The 22,120-nt window shown below is 44.2% G+C and overlaps 1 protein-coding gene across 4 annotated transcripts in view; it reads left to right on the plus strand.

Annotated features, from left to right (window-relative positions):
* Positions 1-22,120, plus strand: part of CCM2 (CCM2 scaffold protein) — a 61,352-nt gene that overhangs the window by 25,291 nt on the left and 13,941 nt on the right. For 2 of the 4 annotated variants that reach the window (XM_057550047.1, XM_057550048.1), the window contains one exon: positions 912-1,085. The exons of the other annotated variants lie outside the window; for them this stretch is intronic. In XM_057550047.1, coding sequence (XP_057406030.1) covers positions 912-1,085 — 174 coding nt within the window. The remainder of the gene's footprint in view (positions 1-911; positions 1,086-22,120) is intronic. 4 annotated transcript variants of the gene reach the window in all.

Genomic DNA, 22,120 nt, shown 5'->3' on the forward strand with positions numbered 1-22,120 from the left:
AGAATCACAGACAAGACAATGGAAGGTGATTTCTCTGTCTGGTGTGGGTCACCACCTTTGGGTTTCGCTGCTGTGTTCGGTGATGTTTCCCTGCCAAGGCTGCACGTTGGCGTCTTGTATTCTCTGGTTTTACGTTCCTTTGCGTGACTGGAAGCGGTCACCTTTGGCCTCTGCGTGCAGGTGCCCAGTGCCCATGCCTGACTCTCTGAACATCTGTGCCCGCGGAGGGCCTGGAGGGCTCTTGCAGAGCTGCAGGGAGGGAATCCTGGGCCTTTTCCTGGGGCCCGCAGGCGAGGTTGACTTTATTCTCCCCGCTGTCCCTGGCTCTCCCTCTGCAGGTTTGCTTTGATCGCAGGGTTGGCCTCCAGGCCGCTCTAGACACTGACCACGGGGTGAGGTCACCCAGGTGCTGGTCAGCGCCCTGAGCCCCCGAGGCCCCGGCGGAGGGAGGGGAAAGCAGAGCGCGTGCTGCGTTCCTACGGGAGAGGGAAGAGGCGGGCCTCGCGGCTGTTGAGCTGAGTTTCCTGTTGATGCCACAGCCCTAGCCACACCTCCCCGCCTTCTCCGAGGACCCTGCAGTGAAGTGACCCAGCGGAGCCGGGAGGTCACTTCAGAGCAATGCTGCATTTTTGTCTTCTGGGGGAATCTCCCCCTTCCTGCCCCTTCTCGCCTCCTGAGTTTACTCACCTTGAGAATTGGCCCTTGACCTTGTAAGTGTCCATGAACAGGTGAGGGACCAGCCCCTCGGTGCCCGAGGCAGCACTGGGCCCGGCCCACCCTGGCTGGCAGTAGCCGGCCCGTCTGCACGGGGACCGTGGTGGTGCTTCTGGCCACTTCCGCTTGTTAGCCATGGGTACAACGCAAAGCCTTTGTGAATAATGAACTCCAATCATTGCCGTTTCTGCCTGCAGCCTGGAATTGTGTCGCCGTTTAAACGAGTATTCCTAAAAGGTGAAAAGAGTAGAGATAAGAAAGCCCATGAGAAGGTGACAGAGAGGCGCCCCCTGCACACTGTGGTGCTGTCCCTGCCTGAGCGCGTCGAGCCCGACAGACTGCTGAGCGACTATATCGAGAAGGAGGTGAAGGTAAGTCCACGGCCGCAGGACCCGCCTGCCCGTCGCCAGCAAAGGCCCCCTGATGCACCAAACGCTGCGGTTCTGGGACCCGTCCCCACTCACACCTCTGGTGACTCCCACCCGGTGGTGCCCCTGCGGTGGTGTGTCTGATAACCGGGTGCCCAAACCCCAGGGCTCTGTCTTCCGGCCCCATTTCTGGCTTTCTCTCCAGTAGCAAGCTGCCTCCTTTCTCGTAAAGGCTGGCCGTGTGTTTCGGTTCCTTGGTCAAGGCTAAGAGCTGTTCCGTGTGCCACTGTCACAGCCTGGGACACGGACTCCTGAATCCTGTCGAAGCCCGTGCCCACTTGTGGGTACACGTGACGCACACTAGTGTATTATCAGTGCTTCCCCTAAACACTACATGAAAGGAAATGAATAAAACTGCGCAGTCAGAGAGAATGGGAAAGGGGACCGCGGTGATGAGAGAGGCCCGTGAACTTGCAGAGGGAGCTGACGAAGGTGGGGTAACGAGTTCACAGAGCCCACGGAGCTGTCCAGCTGGACCCGGGCGCTGGGGGGGCGTGGAGCACGGTGTGGGCTTCGGAGAGGGGTTTGCTCTCGCCTGCCACAGGGGGAGGTGGGAGGTCTCCCTGGTAGAGACATGACACTAGGGGGGCTTTAGACGTGGGGACACCTGGCCCGGAGGGGGGTGGGGAGAGACCCAGTGTGAAGATGAGCAGATTAAGTCAAAGCCTCTGTCCGGAACGGTGAGAATTGCCAACCCCCTTTCCCTCAAGCTTCCAGATAGGCCTGCGCCCGGGCCTCTCCCACAAGGGGATCCTCGCAGGAGTGCTTTCCTGTGCAGCCACACAACCCGCAGAAGTGCCGCCTCGAATGACCCTGGGGTGACCACCCAGCCAGCCTGAGAGAAGCTGGCAGTCTGCGCCTCTGGCCGTGCACACGGCTTCTTGCGTGGGCCGTCAAGGAGAAGTACACGTGTGAGGAAGACGCTTAACCTAAAGATAGAGCCCGGGACAAACACAAGACGTAAACGTGAATGCAACAGCAGCAGTGCGGAAACTAGGGGAAAAATGAAAATGCATAATGTTGTCAGAAAGATAAGAGGAAATACTGTTAACTGTGAGATAACATGATAACAGGTGGAGACAAGAGCTTTTGGAATTAAAGGATCTTAATTATATGTCGTAAAAAATTCATTAGAGGGGTCAAAAGATAAAGTCAAGGCAGTCACCCAGAAAGAATAACCAAAAGACAAGGAGATCAAAAATCAGTAAACAAAAGATGAGAGAGAGAAAAAAATTATAGGATCCATCCAGAAGGTTCAATCTCTGACTCATGAGAAGAAAGGATGGAGGAGAGTGAGAGGAAGTTGTTAAGACAGTAATGGAAGGACATTTTGCAGAATTCACCAACAGACGTGATTCTCAGATTGAGAGGGTCCCTTTCTGGTCATGATGACCAGACAGTCAGGTTTCTAAAACGTGAGCCCTCAGAGCCCGTTCTGACGAGGTTCCTGGGAGATGTGCTGCCTCAGAGCGCAAGGACGCACCAGGAAGGTGGGAGACGCAGATCCAGAACCGGGGCTCTAAGCACAGAAAAGAGCAGAGGGAATTCCCAAGATGGGAATCTGAGGAACAGGCCAGAGCAGCTCTGGGAGAAGGGAACACGGATGGTTTTATATGTTGGAGTAGAGGCTGCTGAAGAATTGGGAAGATAGAATTGTACGTTGAAAACAAAGCAAGTGGAGGGAAGGGCAGGCCCATATTACACCGTGAAAATTTAAAGTTTGCGGACTTCCGCTTCCAGGAAGAGGGAGTCGACGTATTTTTCCCTATTCCTCTCACTAAGTACACCTAAAAATCCTAGATGTTATATATGCAACAACCATAAGAAGACTCTGAAAGGTAGAGTGACGGCAGACCAGCCAGGGACCTTGGGACCCAAGGGGGCGACCCTTTGGTGAGTTCCCCGGTTCTCTTTTTCCTCATGTATCCCAAGCTTGGAACTGAAGAAGCTGGCAACCCAGAACAGCCAACAGGTGCACACAGAATCCCAACAAAATTCACTCTCTCTGGCCAAAGGACCAGGAAAGGGATAGCTTAGCAGGACAGAAAATGTTTTACAATACCTGCTCAGTTCCAACCAAATGTGACTGAAAAACCTGTGGGCCCGCTGCTGCCTCTACCAGCAAAGACTGTGTAGGGGCCAGCACCCACCGCAGAGAAGGCTGAGTCAGGAGCTGGGGCTTTATCCCTGATGAACCCCTAGTGGAACGGCGGTGTCCGTGGAGACCATGTTGGGAGCCTGGAATTCTGCCCTCAGACAGCAGCAGTGTGACTCACATACCACCCCTCGTGTCACTGGGCCACTTGGGGGGCCAGAACGCCAACCGTGTCCAGCAGGGAAGAGGAGGCCCCCCCCCCAACCAGGTGGCAGCGGAGGCCAGTGGGGAGTCAGCCCCTCCACCTGGTAACAGAGTGTGCTCCCCTCCCCCTGTGGGACTGGAGCAGATTTCTGACATTTGTGTCCTCAGAGTCCTGGAGGGAGAAGAGACGGGGTGGGGTGGGGCTGAAAAACTGATCAAAGGAGTCATGGCTGAAACTGCTGTGATTTGGTAAAAGACAGACTCAGAGGTTCAAGAAGCTGAGCTCACCACAAACAGGATAAACCCGAAGCAGTCCACACCAAGACACGTCGTAGTGAAACTTCTAAAAGTAAAGACAAAGACGGAGTCTTGAAAGCAGTGAGAAAGAACATTTCACCTGTAGGGAAAACGGCATGATAGATTTCGCGTCAGAAACCACGGGGCCAGAAGGAAGTGACGACATCCTTCAAGTGCCAAGAGACCCTGAAGAATCAAAGGCTGATGAAAGCACCACAGGCGACTCTGCATCCTCAGACAGCAGCCAACAAACGGACCAGTTTCTTGAAGAGCACAGACTGCCACGGGTCACCAGTAAATTGATCATTTGAGTAGTCCTGCAACTATTAAAGAAATTTAATATCTAATTTGAAAACTCCCATAAAAAAAGTCTCCAGGCCCAGGTGGTTTCTGGAAAATTTTATCATATGTTTAAAGGGTTAACACTAATTCTACACAGTCTCTTCCAGAAAAACAGAAGGGGAGGGAACACTTTTTAACTCATTTGTGAGGTTAGTATTTCCCTGATACCAAAATCAGGCAGTACGAAGCAAAAATAAATTACAGACATGAATACAGATGCTTAGGTATAAATGTAACAAAACCTATAGGATTTGTATGCTGAAAACCACACAGCACGGATGAAAGGATCAAAGATCTGAATAAGTGGAGAGACATACCACGTACATGGTTTGGAAGATTCAACCTAGTTAACATGTTAGTTTTCCCCAAATTGATATACAGGTTTGATGCAATTCCTATCAAAATCCCGGCCAGATATTTTGTAGATATAGACAAGTATTCTAAAATTTATATGGAAAGGCACAAGAAATAGAATAGCTGGAACGGTTTGAAAAAGAAGAGTTAAAAGAGAGGAATCAGTCCGCCTGATTTCAAGATGTGCTTTAGAGCTACAGCAATGAAGACTGTGAGGTAGCAGTAGAGGGGCTGACACAGTAATCAGTGGAACAACATCGTGAACCCAGAAACAGACCCAAACAAATACACCCAACTGAGTTTTGACAGAGGTGCAAAAAGCAAGTCGGTGGAAGGACCGTCTTCTTAGCAAATGGCGCTGGAGCCGTTGGACACCCATTGAGAGAAAAATGAACCTCACGCTAAATCTCACACCTTATACAAAAATTAACTCAGAGTGGATCATGGAATTAAAGGGAAAATGTAAAACTATAACACTTTTAGAAAAAAACCTAAGAGAAAATCTCCAGGACCCAGGGTAGGCAGAGTACTTAGACTTGACATCAAAAAGGCAATGATTGGTAAACTGAACTTCATCAAATTTAAAAACTTTTGTTCTGCAGAAGACTCCGTTAGGAGGATGAAAACACAAGCTACAGACTGGGAGAAGATATTTGCAAACCACCTACCTGCCAAAGGTCTTTTATCTAGAATATATAAAGAACTGTCAAAGCCCAATAGTAGAAAAGCCAACAATCTGATTAGAACATGGGCAAAAGTCATGAAGAGACATTTATTTCACCAAAGAAGACATTCAGATGGGAATAAGCACATGAAGGTGTTCAACATCACTAGCCGTTAGGGAAGTGCAAATTACAACCACAGGGAGACATCACTGCACACCAACCAGAACGACTGAAGTTAAATAAGTAGTGAGAACACCAAATGCTGACGAGGATGCAGAGGGTCACTCTTGCATGGCTGCTGGGCATGTAGAAGGGTGCAGCCACTCTGGAAAACAAGTGGGCAGTCTCTTAAAAACTAAACATGCAACTACCGTCTGACCTGGCAGTTGCACTCTGAGTATTTATCCCAGGGAAATGAAAATCTGTGTTGACACAAAAACCTACGCATGAATATTAAAAGCAGCTTTATTCATAATGGGCAAAAACTGGAAATACCCCAGATGTCCTTCAGTGGGTAGACGGTGAAACAAATGATTTGCCTCCATACTGTGGAACCGTACTCAGCTGTAAAAAGGCATGATTTACTGATTGCTTCAGCATCCTCCAGGAATCTGCAGAGAATGATGCTGAGTGAAAAAAGCCAATCCCCAAAGCTACACACTGTATGATTCCCTTTGTGTAACATTCTTGATATGACAGAATTATTGAAATGGAGAACAGGTAGGGCTTGCTAGGGGTTAAGGAGGAGACCAGGTGGGTGGGAAGTGGGTGCGCCTGTAAAAGAGAAGCGGGAGGGACCTTGTGATGGAACGTTCTGGAACCTGACCTTGTAGTCAGTATCGTGGTTGTGATGCTGGGTGATCACGAGATGTTACCTTAGGCATAACAGGGTGCGGGGTACAGTGGACCTCTGTGTATCATTTCTTACAACTGCATGCCATTTACAATTATCTTAGAATTAAAGGTTAAAAAAAATTAGAGACTCTGCATAAACAAAATTGTGATTTCACTACCTCTTGGCACAGTGGTGAAGTAGAATGTACCTAACAGGAGGATATAAGCACCAAGTAATGATTAAGCAGTAAATTATCTAAATTGTAAGAAAAAAGGAAGGAGAAGTTGGGGGGTGGTGATATAAGAGAGTTAACTCTTTCTCTGCCGTAACTGGAAATCAACAGCTAACGTCTTAGATTGATGAATCAGGCAGTAGCAATGTAAAACCATGACTTAGAAAGTTGGCCCTAGATCCAGAAGACCCTGGAGTTGCTGCCTCTGGGAAGCAGTTTACAGGGTTGCCTGGGTTGGGACCTGATCGTTGTTTTTTGTTATACACTTCTGGGGACTATTTACGTTTTTAAACTTCATACATGTAGCACTTTGATAAAAATAAAAACAGAGACGACAACACAATGCACTAGTGGTGAGAAGGCTTTTCCTCCCGCATACTCGAGTGTAGTTCTTTATGGAAAGTATTTTGCATTCAGAATGAACATTACTAACATGAAGGTGAGAGGCACTTAACAGTAGCTTCTGATTTCTGAATGCTTACCTATACGGCAACACTATTTAACATTTTAAATACATTTTCTCATTGAATCCTCACCCGGCTTTTTTAAAGCAGAAGCATCCTTCCCAGGGTTTCGACCCCACGAGGCCCAGGGTGGTGCAGGGGTGCAGGCTCGGGACCTGTGAACCGACACTCTGGCTTTTAATTCTGGGGGCAGCAGCGGGTAATTAATCACATGTGTGATACCAAACCCAAGATGCTTCTTGATAAGATTTGTTATTTCTTATTTATTGTATTTTTAAAAGTTGAATAGGTAGGTTATGGACATGGTACAAAATTCAGATGGTAAGGAGATTCCTGGTGAGGAGAGGTCCCCAGTCCCCCCACCGCCCCGCCCCTGGAAAGAACCATTGGCATCAGTTTCTCGTGTGTCCCTGCGCGGACGGTCTGTCCATATCCGAGCACACAACGTGCATTTGTTCCCAAATGATTACCTAGTGCACACTTTGCACCTCGTTGTTTACACACAACAGTATATCTCGACATATCTTGGTGGGTTGGGGCACATAAAGCTGCCTCGTCCATTTCCCTCCCGTTATAATGGCTGTACCATATTTTATGTAACCAGTGATCTATTCATACATATTTAATTTGTCTCTGTTACACATTTTACTAACCCTCTAGGATAAATTCCAGAAGTAGAATTGCTGGGTGTAGGGCTAGGTTACTTTTTATCTTGACGGACATTCCCAGGTTGCCCCTCACGCGGGATTTAAGCTGGTGTACACCATTGGCAGTCTGGGCGAATACCTGTTTATCCACACTCTTAGGAGCCACACAGTGTACATGCGGGCTTTTCGGTCTTTGCCAGCCTGATGGTCGTAGTCTGTTACATCACAGTTTGTACTTACGAGTGAGGTTGTGTATCTTTTCATACGGTCGAGTCAGATCTCTTAAGTGTCTTTCTACAGCCATTTTTCTGTTGGGTGGTTGGTGGTTTTCCCATACGTTTTCCCTAGCGCTCAGTGTGGTAGGTGAGTTTGCCCTTGGCGGTGAAGTTAGTTGTAAGGTTTTCCCTGCTTGTCGCTTGTCTTTGTTCAGAGATGTCTCGGTTCTCTAGAAGCAGGGCCTGAAACTGGAGACTGTGTTTGATGATTCAGGGTGTGTTCTCAGGAGAAGGGGAGGGAAGGAAGCAGGATGGGGCAGAGGAGAAAGATGTGTATCTGCCCACTTATGGGCATGTAAGGGGCCCCTAAAGGCCACACAGGTGCCTCTTTGTCCGCAGTATGTAGTAGCTTCCCCACCTCCTCATCACGATCCGGGCCGGTTGCCCCTGCAGAACAGTACCACCTTTCTCTGCTTGCTTGTCTGCTGGCATCTGGAGGTGACTGCGGTTTTAAGTTTAGATCCCTTTTTGGTCCCCTGGTAGAAGCATTTTACCCCTAGAGCCAGGCTCTCAAAACAGATGGGGCCAAAAGTTTCAGGGCTGGGAGCACACGTGCCCCAAGTGGGTCTCTTGGATTGATGGTGATCAGAGCCGCTCCTGCTGCCGTACCTTGGACCCCAGACCCATGCGTTCTGTCCACTGGGGACCAGGCGTGGTGTCATGACTGCTGGTTCCAGATGTGCCCTGCATTCTGAAGAGATGTGGCACCCTTTCAGGTGTCCCCTCCTGGGTGTGCCCCGACCCTGTAGCGGACCTTGCCGGTGGTCTGGGCCCCTGAGCTTCAGCATTGTCTCAGACCCTCTCTTCCAAGCCTTGAACAGTTTCCTTCCCCCGTGTACTGTAACTCAGGCGAGTGACTGTGAGTCCCTTCGGAGGGAACCCGGGGGCGTTGCTGCAGCGCACACGTGTGTCGGTGTTACAGATTCGTTCTCCTGGGGCTTGGCCTTTCCCTCAGGCACTTCCTGGGACTGGAAACCGGGTCAGAGACTTTGCCACTTTGCATTGGAGCAGCACACTCAGTGGTGGTGTCCTTGTTGGTATACATGAGGCGGGACCCTGGTTGGCTCCCAGCAGCTCTCTTGCCCCTGGGAACGCCTCTGCTCTAGTTGCATCTCTGTGGGGCCTGCATACCAGCCCCCCGCCCAGCCGTTTGACCATTTACAGTCACCGCCCACTGCAGTGAGCCCACCTGCCTGCCCTGCTCCTGGTGGCTGAGTGCTGCCACCTGGCTTCTGCTCTCCCAGGGCCCTGTCGTCCCCCTCGCTGCAGGAAGCCTAGTGCTAAAGCATCTCCCCCATTAGCTCTCCCCCTGAGAACAGCCACCGCAGAGCTGCTGGGTGGTGCCCGCGCCCCTGCCAGCCCATTCGTTCCAGCTCATCCTTGAGAGTGGGGTGTCTTCCCGGCCCTCCCAAGTCGCCGGGGCAGCCGTGGGGTTCCAGCTCTTACACGGTAGACCCCGTCCAGCGGGCCCACCTCTCTGCATCTTTTGAAACCTTTGTCCACAGTTTGCTCGGCAGTTCTGCAATCTCCACTGAGTTTAACATGGGCCTTGTGTTTGCCGAGCTTCTAAGCTGTGCTAGCAGTGCATGAGAGCCGTGTCCGGGCCCCTGACCTGGGTTAAGTGCAGAGCCCCGTAGACGCGCTCGTCCAGCTGGGGGTCCATCCACCTCCATCCGGCACCTCCTGCTCCATCAGAGTTCAGTCTCTCTTCCCAGCGGGTCCCAGTCGTACTGTGTTGAGATTTGATCTCAGGAACAGGTCTTACGGCCAGGAGGGGCGGAGGGGGCAGACCCTGAGGAGAACAGCATTGTCATGAAAGGTGCCCATCCCAGTGAGGCCCGTGTGTCGTTTTCGAGCAAGGGGTGTGTGTGTGTGTGTGTGTGTGTGTGTGTGTGTGTATGTGTGTATGGGGGTCCTGTGGCTTCTAACAAGTGGGGTTGGGCCACTTCTGCAGGCCTAGAGCGTTGAGAAGAATATGAGATTGAGGTTCCCAAGTGCATCTACCTAGGTGTCCCCATCCCACGTCTCAGAGTCCTGCCCTTCCATCAGGGCCCACGCTCTGCCGTGGAAAACTTGTTGATCAAGGTCAAATAGGTGGATGTTATAGGGAGGCTGACTTCGGCTCAGTATAAAAATTGACTTCTCTTATAGCTCATCAGCAATTATTTTTGGAAATACTTTCCGCTGTTTAGAGCTGAAGTGACGAGCTCACCAGCACGTTCCTGTGTTGGCTGCAGTCTCTGTAAGGGCGGCAGGAACGGCAGTGGGGTTAGCGGGTGCCCAAGACAGTCCGGCTTTTGCTGCCAGGGCTGATGGAGCTGATGTGACCGCTAGTCAGATGTCCCCTTGGTCTGTGTTGTTCCATCACGTTCATCCCTCTGCAGCTGTGTCCTGAATGTGCTATGATCAGTTAATCGGCACAGCAGCCCGCGCCGTGTCATCTCACGGCGGGTGTGGGCTGGTCCCTGACATCGCTGAAGGAGGCGCTGCACATTGGTCAGGACCGGCAGGGGACCGCCCAGGACGGTGGGGAAGGCTTTTGTAAGAACTGCCCAGGCGGCACACTTTGTCCCATCTGGAGTTACAGCAGGAATGAGAGCTGCAATTTTCCTTTTTGACAAAACATGTTTTACTAATACATATTTTACAGCGAAAAAAATCTCAAATGAGTGAGGACTCACCTCTGTGAAGAAAGTAGAATCCTTCTTGGTGATCTGTGAGCCTGAATTTGAAGTGTGGTGGCACTTTGAGAAAGGCGAGAGGGTGGTGGTGACATTGTGTCCCCCAGGCCACGTGGAGGCGGGGCAATCCTTGTACAGTCCTGCAGACATGATAACACCAGGGCACTTTTATATGACCCCAACGTAGTCAATAGTTTTTTTTTTTACTACTATTTGAATTTAAGCAAAATTAATAATTTGGGATGATACACATCTAGAAGTGGTAACTAATATACAGTATAATACTGATTATGATTCAAAAGGTTTTTAGCAAATGCAATTACTGAGTGAAGCTAGGATACGATTTTTTTATTGTGGTGAAATATGCATAACATAAAATTAACTGTGTTTAAGTGTATATTTCATGGTATTAAGTACACTCACATAGTTGTGCAGCCATCACCACCGTCCATTTCCAGAACTTTTTCTTTTCAGAACTTTTCAGAACAGTATATATATACACACACCACATATTATTTATCCATTCATCTATCAATGGGCATTGGGTTGTTTCCAACTTTTGACTATTGTGAATAATGCTGTTATGAACGTGGGTGTACAAATGTCTGTTTGGATCTCTGCTTTCAGTTTTTTTTTCTTTTTTAAATTGTGTTGAAATATAGCATAAAATGTACCATCTTAAACATTTTTAAGGGTGCAGTTCAATAGTATGAGATACATTCACGTGGTTGTGCAGCCATCACCACCATCCATTACCTTAACTCTTTTCATCTTGTAAATCTGAAACTATACCTATTAAACAAAAACTCCGCATTCTTTCCCCCCCACAGCCCCTGGCAACCATCGTTCTGTCTCTATGAATTTGACTTCTCTAGGAAGTTCATATGAGTGGAATCATACACTCAGTCTTTTTGTGACTGGCTTATTTCACTTAGCGTAATATTCTCAAGTTTTACCCGTGTTGTAATGTACTGCAGAATTTCCTTCCTTTTTAAGGCTGAACAATATACTATTGTATGGATACACCACATCTCACTTATCCGTTCATCCATCAGTGGACACTTGGGTTGCTTCCATGTTGTTATTGTGAACGATGCTGCTATGAACATGCGTATACAAAAATCTCTTTGAGACCCTGCTTTTAATTCTTTTGGGTTTATCTATACCCAGAAGTGGAATTGCTGGGTCATATGGTAATTCTATTTTTAATTTTTTGAGGAACCTCCATACTGTTTTCCACAGCAGCTGCACCATTTTATATTCCCACCAGCAGTGCACAGGCGTTCCAGTGTCTCTACATCCTCGCTAGCACTCGTTGTTTTCTGTTTTTGTTTGTGTTTTGTTTTTCACTAGCCATCCTAATGAGTTTGAGGTGGTATCTCATGGTAGTTTTGATTGTATTTCTCTAATGATTAGTGATCTCAAGCATCTTTTCATGTTCTTATTGGACATTTGTGTATCTTCTTTGGAGAAAAGTCTATTCAAGTCTTTTGCCCATTTTGGCATCAGGTGTTTTTTGTTGAGTTTTAGGAGTTCTCAGTATATTCTAGATATTAATCCCTTGTCAGATATATGATTTGCAAATATTTTCTCCCATTCCGTGGGTTGCTCTTTTACTCTGTGGATAGTGTCTCTTAATGTACAAAATTTTTAAATCTTGTTGAACTCCAGTTTGTTTTTTTTGCCTTTGTCGCCTGTGCCTTTGGTGTCATATCCAAGAAATCATTGCCAAATCCAATATCATGAAGCTTTTGTCCTATGTTTTCTTCTAAGAGTTTTATTGTCTGCTTGCAGTTCTTTTACATGGATATCCAGAAGTGGAATTGCTGGATCATATGCTAATTCTATGTTTTATTTCTTAAGGAATGACCATACTGTTTTCCATAGTGGCTGTACCATTTTACAGTCCCACCAGCAGTGCACAAGGGTTCCAGTTTCTCCATGTCCTCACCAACACATTATTTTCTGTTTTGATAGTAGCCGTCCAGATGGATGTGAAGTAGTATCTCACTGTGGTTTTGATTTGCATTTCGCTAGTTACTAGTGATATTGAGAATCTTTTCATGTGCTTATTGGCCATCTATACACCTTCTTTGGAGAAATATCTATTTAAGTCCTTTGCATATTTCTTAATCAGGTTGTTTGGTTTTTTGTTATGGAGTTATAGGAGTTCTTTTTGTATTCTGGGTATTAACTTCTTGTCAGATATATGATTGCAAATATTTTCTCCCATTGGGTAGGTTGTCTTTGCACTCTATTGATGGTGTCCTTTGATGTACAAAGTTTTAAATTTTGATGAAGTCCAGTTTGTCTTTTTTTTTCCTCTTATTTGCCTGTGCTTTTTTTCCCCCACATTAAAGGTTTTAAAAATTGTGTTAAAATACACATAACATAAAATTTACCATCTTAACCATTTTTAAGTGTATAGTTTAAGTGTTCTAACATTCACATTGCTGTGCAACCATCACCACCATTCACCTCCAGGATTGTTTTCACCTTGCCAGACTGACACTCTGTACCTATTAAACAATAACCCCGTTTCTCCCTCCCCCCAGCCTCTGACAGCCACCATTCCACTTTCTGTCTCTCTGAATTTGACTACTCTGGATACCTCATATAAGTGGAATCATATAGTATTTACCTTTTTGTGCCTGGGCTTATCCATGTTGTAGCATGTATCAGAATTTCCTTCCCTTTTAATGATGAATAATATCCCACTGTTGATAACACATTTTGTTTATCCAATTCTTCCGTCAAGAATTGAGTTGCTTCCACCTTTTGTTATTGCCTGTGCTTTTGGTATCACATCCAGTAAATCATTGCCACATCCAATGTCATGAAGCTTTTCCTCTATGTTTTCTTCTAAGAGTCTTATAGTTTTAGGTCTTAAATTTAGGTGTTTGATCCATTTGAGTTAATTTTTGTGTATGGTGTTAGCTAAGGGTCAAACTTGATTCTTTTGTGTGTGGAGTCTTGTTTTCCCAGTACCACTTGTTGAAAAGATTGTCCTTTCCCCACTGAATGGTGTTGGCACCCTTATCAAAAATCAACTGACACTGTATATGAGGGTTTATCTCTGAGCTCTCTATTCTATTTCATTGCTCTGAATGTCTGTCTTGATGCCAATACCACACTGTTGGTTATTGTAGCTTTGTAGTAAGTTTTGAAATCAGGAAGTGTGAGAATAGATGAAAGGTGTAATATTGATAAATTTAAGGAAGGGTTTGCATTTGGTTTACATGAGCACATAAGAAGAGGATAGAAAGGCCTCTGCTAGCTGCACATCTGTGACAACGTTCTGGAATGTTCATTTGTAACAACCTTAAGTATGAGCCAGTAATTAGATGTGCTACTTATTTATTTCTAAACTGTTCTGTCAGAGGGGTGGACTCTCAGCCCTGTAGAGAGTGGGGAAACTAATACACAGTTTAGTTTTATTCTCTCCCCCTCACCCCCACCTTAGAAAGGATAAAATCTAAAACTTTTTAGAATGAGTATGCATTTCCCTTTGGGGCTACCCAGCACACACTGAACAGCTTCTGAATGCAGCTGTTCTGAAGTTTAGGATGCTCATCTGACTGTGCCTAGACTCAGCCTGTATCTGCCACTGTGCCCTGTGTGAGCTTCTGCCGGTCCCTCTCCTCTCTGTGCCAGTTTTCTTCTCTGTGGGCAGGTGGTTGCCTGGCACAGCGGTAGGTGAACTGACTCAGGCCTCTGTGTTTACCTTGCTTGCATTTGGTAATCCCAGAGTAACCTGCCTGCTTGGTTCCCCAGTCAGAGAGGGCATCTGCAAACAAAGACAGTTTGGTTCCTTCCCTCCCAATCTTGACCTTCTATTTCCTTTTCTTGTCTTACTGCATTATCTAGGACTTCCAGTACAGTGTTGAAAAGCAGTGGTGGGAGGGGACATCCTTTCCTTGTTCCTGGTCTCAGGCAATCTTAGAGCTTCTTACCATTAAGTACTGATGTTAGCTGTAGGTTTTTTGTACGTGTTCCTTATCAAGTTGAGGAAGTTCCCCTCTATTTCTAGTTTGCTGAGAGTTTTTGTTAGGAATATTAGAGGTTGTCAAATGCTTCTGCTGCATCTATTGATACCATATGATTTTTCTCTTTAGCCTGTTAAAGTGGTGGATCACATTAAATAATTTTTGAATGTGGAGTCAACTTTGCATACCTGGGATAAATCCCACTTGCTTTTGGTTTATAATTCTTTTTATGCGTTGTTGGATTTTATTTGCTAATATTTTGTTGAGGATTTTTATATCTATTTTATGAGAAATATTGGTCTTTCCTTTCTTGTAGTATCTTTGGTTTTGATACTAAGGTAATGCTGCCTCAAAAAATGGGTTAGGAAGTGTTTTCTCTTCTCATTTTCTGGAAGAGATTATACAGAATTGATATAGTTTCTTCGTTAAATGTTGAGTAGAATTAACCAGTGAATCTGTCTGGGCCTGATACTTTCTGTTTTAGAAAGTTATTATTGATTCAATTTCCTTAATAGCTTATATGCCTACTCACATTATCCATTTCTCCTTATGTGAATTTTGTTTGGTAGATTGTGTCTTTCAAGGAATTCCACTAGTGGTCCAGTGGTTAGGACTCTGCGCTTCCACTGCAGGGGGCCTGGGTTCAATCCTTGGTGAGGGAACTAAGATCCTGCAAGCCGCACAGCGCGGCCAAAAAAGAAAGAATTCTGTTGGGATCTGAGAACATACTTTGTATGGTTTCTGTTCTTTTAAATTTGTGAAGGTGTGTTTTATGGCCCAGAATGTGCTCTGTGGTGGTGAATGTTCATGTGAGCTTGAGAAGAATGTGTATTCTGTTGAATGCTGTTGTTGGATGAAGTAGTCTGTTGATGTTAGTTATATGCAGTTGGTGGAAGATGTTGAGTTCACCTTTGTCCTTAATCATTTTCTGCCTGCTGGATCTGTCATTTTCTGTCCATTTCTGAGAAGGGGGTGTTGAAGTCTTCAGCTGTAATAGTGGATTCATCTGTTTCTCCCCGTAGTTCTATCAGTTTTTGCCTCGTGTGTTTTTGAAGCTCTCTTGTTAGGTGCATACACATTAAGGATTGTTATGTTTTTATTATGTAATACCCCTCTTTAAAGTCGGTTTCTTGTAGATAGCATATACTTGTGTCTTGAATTTTTTATCCAGTCTGACAGTTTTTGTCTTTTAATTGATATATTCAGACGATTCACATTTAAAGTGATTATTGACATAGTTGGATTAATATTTACCATATTTGTAATTGTTTTCTATTTGTTGCTCTTGTTCTTTGTTTGTTTTGTCTTCTACTCTATTTCTGCTTTATCTGGTTTTATTTGAGCATTTTTATAATTCCATTGTTTCCCCTTATATCAATTATACTTCTGTTTTTTTTGTTTTTTATTATTTTATTTATTTTATTTTTGGCTCCGTTGGGTCTTCGTTGCTGCGTGCGGGCTTTTCTTTAGTTGCGGCGAGCAGGGGATACTCTTTGTTGCGGTGCGTGGGCGTCTCATTATGGTGGCTTCTCCTTTATTTATTTATTTATTTATTATACAGCAGGTTTTATTAGTTCTCTATTTTATACATATTAGTGCATATATGTCAATCCCAATCTCCCAATTCATCCCACCACCACCACCACCATCCATGCCCCTGCTTTCCCCGTTTGGTGTCCATATGTTTGTTCTCTACATCTGTATCTATTTCTGCCTTGCAAACTGGTTCATCTGTACCATTTTTCTAGAATCCACATATGCGTATATGCGTTAACATACGATATTTGTTTTTCTCTTTCTGACTTACTTGACTCTGTATGACACTCTCTAGGTCTATCCACGTCTCTGCAGATGACCCAATTTCGTTCCTTTTTATGGCTGAGTAATATTCCTTTGTATATATATGTACCACATCTTCTTTACCCATTTGTCTGTTGATGGGCATTTAGGTTGTTTCCATGACCTGGCTATTGTAAATAGTGCTGCAATGAACACTGGGGTGCATGTGTCTTTTTGAGTTATGGTTTTCTCTGGGTATATGCCCAGTAGTGGGATTGCTGGGTCATATGGTAGTTCTATTTTTAGTTTTTTAAGGAACCTCCATACTGTCTCTATAGTGGCTGTATCAATTTACATTCCCACCAGCAGTGCAAGAGGGTTCCCTGTTCTCCACACCCTCTTCAGTATTTGTTGTCTGTAGATTTTCTGATGATGCCTGTTCTAACTGGTGTGAGGTGATACCTTATTGTAGTTTTGATTTTCATTTCTCTAATGATTAGTGATGTTGAGCATCTTTTCATGTGTTTGTTGGCCATCTGTATGTCTTCTTTGGAGAAATGTCTATTTAGGCCTTCTGCCCATTTTTTGATTGGGTTGTTTGTTTTTTTAATATTGAGCTGCATGAGCTGTTTATATATTTTGGAGATTAATCCTTTGTGAGTTGCATTGTTTGCAAATATTTTCTCTCATTCTGAGGGTTGTCTTTTCGTCTTGTTTACAGTTTCCTTTGCTGTGCAAAAGCTTTTAAGTTTCATTAGGTCCCATTTGTTTATTTTTGTTTTTATTTCCATTACTCTAGGAAGTGGGTCAAAAAAGATCTTGCTGTGATTTATGTCAGAGAGTGTCCTTCCTATGTTTTCCTCTAAGAGTTTTATAGTGCCCGGTCTTACATTTAGGTCTCTAATCCATTTTGAGTTTATTTTTGTGTATGGTGTTAGGGAGTGTTCTGATTTCATTCTCTTACATGTAGCAGTCTAGTTTTGCCAGCACCACTTATTGTGGAGACCGTCTCTTCTCCATTGTATATCCTTGCCTCCTTTGTCATAGATTAGTTGACCATAGGTGTGTGGGTTTATCTCTGGGCTTTCTATCCTGTTCCATTGTTCTATATTTCTGTTTTTGTGCCAGTACCATATTGTCTTGATGACTGTAGCTTTGTAGTATAGTCTGAAGTCAGGGAGTCTGATTCCTCCAGCTCCATTTTTTTCCCTCAAGACTGCTTTGGCTATTCGGGGTCTTTTGTGTCCCCATACAAATTTTAAGATTTTTTGTTCTAGTTCTGTTAAAAATGCCATTGGTAATTTGATAGGGATTGCATTGAATCTGTAGATTGCTTTGGGTAGTTTGGTCATTTTCACAGTGTTGATTCTTCCAATCCACGAACATGGTATATCTTTCCATCTCTTTGTGTCATCTTTGATTTCTGTCATCAGTGTCTTATAGTTTTCTGAGTACAGGTCTCTTACCTCCTTAGGTAGGTTTATTCCTAGGTATTTTATTCTTTTTGTTGCCATGGTGAGTGGGATTGTTTCCTTAATTTCTCTTTCTGATCTTTCGTTGTTAGTGTATAGGAATGCAAGAGATTTCTGTGCATTAACTTTGTATCCTGCAACTTTACCAGATTCATTGATTAGCTCTAGTAGTTTTCTGATGGCATCTTTAGGATTATCTATGTATAGTATCATGGCATTTGCAAACAGTGACAGTTTTACTTCTTCTTTTCCAATTAGTATTCCTTTTATTTCTTTTTCTTCTCTGATTGCCGTGGCTATGACTTCCAAAACCATGTTGAATAGTAGTGGCGAGAGTGGACATCCTTGTCTTGTCCCTGATCTTAGAGGAAATGCTTTCAGTTTTTCACCATTGAGAATGATGTTAGCTGTGGGTTTGTCGTATGTGGGCTTTATCATGTTGAGGTAGTTTCCCTCTGAGCCCACTTTCTGGAGAGTTTTTATCATGAATGGGTGTTGAATTTTGTCAAAAGCTTTTCTGTATCTATTAAGATGATCATGTTTTTTATTCTTCAATTTGTTAATATGGTGTATCACATTGATTGATTTGCATATATTGAAGAATCCTTGCATCCCTGGGATAAATCTCACTAGATCATGGTGTATGAGCCTTTTAATGTGTTGTTAGATTCTGTTTGCTAGTATTTTGTTGAGAATTTTTGCATCTATATTCATCAGTGATATTGGTCTGTAGTTTTCTTTTTTTGTAGTATCTTTGTCTGGTTTTGGTATCAGGGTGATGGTGGCCTTATAGAATGAGTTTGGGAGTGTTCCTTCTTCTGTAATTTTTTGGAAGAGTTTGAGAAGGATGGGTGTTAGCTCTTCTCTAAGTGTTTGATAGAATTCACCTCTGAAGCCATCTGGTCCAGGATTTTGTTTGTTGGAAGATTTTTTTTTTTTTGAAAATAAATCTTTTTTTTTTTTAAGTTATGCAATTTTTATTTATTTATTTATTTATTTATGGCTGTGTTGGGTCTTCGTTTCTGTGCGAGGGCTTTCTCTAGTTGCGGCAAGTGGGGGCCACTCTTCATCACGATGCGCGGGCCTTTCATTATCGTGGCCTCTCTTGTTGCGGAGCACAGGCTCCAGACGCGCAGGCTCAGTAATTGTGGCTCACGGGCCTAGTTGCTCCGCGGCATGTGGGATCTTCCCAGACCAGGGCTCGAACCCGTGTCCCCTGCATTGGCAGGCAGATTCTCAACCACTGCACCACCAGGGAAGCCCCTGTTGGAAGATTTTTAATCACACTTCCAACTCCGTAACTTGTGATTGGTCTGTTCATATTTTCTGTTTCTTCTGGTTCTGTCTTGGAAGGTTATACCTTTCTAAGAATTTGTCCATTTCTTCCAGGCTGTCCATTTTATTGGTGTAGAGTTGCTTGTAGTAGTCTCTTATGATCCTTTGTATTTCTGTGGTGTCCATTGTAACTTTTCTGTTTTCATTGCTAATGTTATTGATTTGAGTCCGTCCCTCTTTTTCTTGATGAGTCTGGCTAAAGGTTTATCAATTTTGTTTATCTTCTGAAAGAACCAGCTTTTAGTTTTATTGATCTTTGCTACTGTTTTCTTTGTTTCTATTTCATTTATTTTTGCTCTGATCTTTATGATTTCTTTCCTTCTAATATCTTTGGGTTTTGTTTGTTCTTCTTTCTCTAGTTCCTTTAGGTGTAAGTTTAGATTGTTTATTTGAGATTTTTCTTGTTTCCTGAGGTAGGCTTGTATTGCTATAAACTTCCCTCTTAGAACTGCTTTTGCTGCATCCCGTAGGTTTTGGATCGTCATGTTTTCATTGTAATTTGTCTCTAGGTATTTTTTGATTTCCTCTTTGATTTCTTCAGTGATCTCTTGGTTATATAGTAATGTTTAGCCTCCATGTGTTTGTGTTTTTTACGTTTCTTCCCCTGTAGTTGATTTCTAATCTCATAGCGTTGTGGTCGGAAAAGATGCTTGATATGATTTCAGTTTTCCTAAATTTACTGAGGCTTGATTTGTGACCCAAGATGTGATCTGTCCTGGAGAATGTTCAGTGTGCACTTGAGAAGAAAGTGTAATCTACGGTTTTTGGATGGAATGTCCTATAAATATCAATTAAATCTATCTGATCTATTGTGTCATTTAAAGCTTGTGTTTCCTTATTAATTTTCTGTCTGGATGATCTTTCCATTGGTGTAAGTGAGGTGTTAATGACTCCCACTATTATTGTGTTACTGTCGATTTCCTCTTTTATAGCTGTTAGCATTTGCCTTATGTATTGAGGTGCTTCTGTGTTGGGTACATATGTATTTATAATTGTTATATCTTCTTCTTGGATTGATCCCTTGCTCATTATGTAGTGTCCTTCCTTGTCTCTTGTAACATTCTTTATTTTAAAGTCTATTTTATCTGATATGAGCATTGCTACTCCAGCTTTCTTTTGATTTCCATTTGCATGGAATATCTTTTTCCATCCCCTCACTTTCCGTATGTGTCCCTAGGTCTGAAGTGGGTCTCTTGTAGACAGCATATATATGGGCCTTGTGTTTGTATCCATTCAGCGAGCCTGTGTCTTTTGGTTGGAGAATTTAATCCATTCACATTTAAGGTAATTATTGATATGTATGTTCCTATTACCATTTTCTTAATTGTTATGGGTTTATTTTTCTAGGTCCTTTTCTTCTCTTGTGTTTCCCACTCAGAGAAGTTCCTTTAGCATTTGTCATAGAGCTGGTTTGTTGGTGCTGAATTCTCTTGGCTTTTGCTTGTCTGTAAAGCTTTTGATTTCTCCGTTGAATCTGAATGAGATCCTTGCTGGGTAGAGTAATCTTGGTTGTAGGTTCTTCCCTTTCATCACTTTAAATATATCGTGCCACTCCCTTCTGGCTTGTAGAGTTTCTGCTGAGAAATCAGCTGTTAACCTTATGGGAGTTCCCTTGTACATTATTTGTTGTTTTTCCCTTGTTGTTTTCAATAATTTTTCTTTGTCTTTAATTTTTGTCAACTTGATTACTGTGTATCTCGGCGTGTTTCTCCTTGGGTTTTTCCTGCCTGGGATTCTCTGTGCTTCCTGGACTTGGGTGGCTATTTCCTTTCCCATGTTAGGGAAGTTTTCGACTATAATCTCTTCAAATATTTTCTCAGGTCCTTACTCTCTCTCTTCTTCTCCTGGGACCCTATAATGCGAATGTTGGTGCGTTTAATGTTGTCCCAGAGGTCTCTTAGGCTGTCTTCATTTCTTTTCATTCTTTTTTCTTTGTTATCTTCCATGGCAGTGAATTCCACCATTCTGTCTTCCAGGTCACTTATCCGTTCTTCTGCCTCAGTTATTCTGGTATTGATTCCTTCTAGTGTATTTTTCATTTCAGTTATTGTGTTGTTCATCTCTGTTTGTTTGTTCTTTAATTCTTCTAGGTGTTTGTTAAACATTTCTTGTATCTTCTCAATCACTGCCTCCATTCTTTTTCCGAGGTCCTGGATCATCTTCACTATCATTATTCTGAATTCTTTTTCTGGAAGGTTGCCTATCTCCACTTCATTTCGTTGTTTTTCTCGGGTTTTATCTTGTTCCTTCATCTGGTACAAAGTCCTCTGCCTTTTCATTTTGTCTATCTTTCTGTGAATGTGGTTTTCCTTCCACAGGCTGCAGAATTGTAGTTCTTCTTGCTTCTGCTGTCTGCCCTCTGGTGGATGAGGCTACCTAAGAGGCTTGTGCAAGTTTCCTGCTGGGAGGGACTGGTGGTGGGTAGAGCTGGGTGTTGCTCTGGTGGGCAGAGCTCAGTGAAACTTTAATCCGCTTGTCTGCTGATGGGTGGGGCTGGGTTCCCTCCCTGTTGGTTGTTTGGCCTGAGGTGACCCGGCACTGGCGCCTACAGGCTCTTTGGTGGGGCTAATGGCAGACTCTGGGAGGGCTCATGCCAAGGAGCACTTCCCAGAACTTCTGCTGCCAGTGTCCTTGTCCCCGCAGTGAGCCACAGCTACCCCCCGCCTCTGCAGGAAACCCTCCACCACTGGCAGATAGGTCTGGTTCAGTCTCCTATGGCATCACTGCTCCTTCCCCTGGGTCCCAATGTGCACACTACTTTGTGTGTGCCCTCCAAGAGTGGAGTCTCTGTTTCCCCCCGTCCTGTCGAAGTCCTGCAGTCAAATTCCGCTAGCCTTCAAAGTCTGATTCTCTGGGAATTCCTCCTCCCATTGCTGGATCCCCAGGTTGGGAAGCCTGACGTGGGGCTCAGAACCTTCACTCCAGTGGGTAGACTTCTGTGGCATAATTGTTCTCCAGTTTGTGACTCATCCACCCAGCGGTTATGGGATTTGATTTTATTGTGATTGTGCCCCTCCTACCGTCTCATTGCAGCTTCTCCTTTGTCTTTGGATGTGGGGTATCTTTATTGGTGAGTTCCAGTGTCTTCCTGTTGATGATTGTTCAGCAGTTAGTTGTGATTCCAGTGCTCTCACAAGAGGGAGTGAGCACATGTCCTTCTACTCCGCCATCTTGAACCTGTGGCCCTCAATTATACTTCTTTATAAATATTTTTAGTGGTTGCCCTAGGGTTTGCAATTTACATTTACAACTAATCTTAATCCGTTTTCAAATAATGCTACATTGCTTCACAGGTAGTGCAGGTACCTTATAACC

This window comes from Balaenoptera acutorostrata, chromosome 7 (assembly GCF_949987535.1).
Source record: "Balaenoptera acutorostrata chromosome 7, mBalAcu1.1, whole genome shotgun sequence".
In the NCBI taxonomy this organism is placed as follows: Eukaryota; Metazoa; Chordata; class Mammalia; order Artiodactyla; family Balaenopteridae; genus Balaenoptera; species Balaenoptera acutorostrata.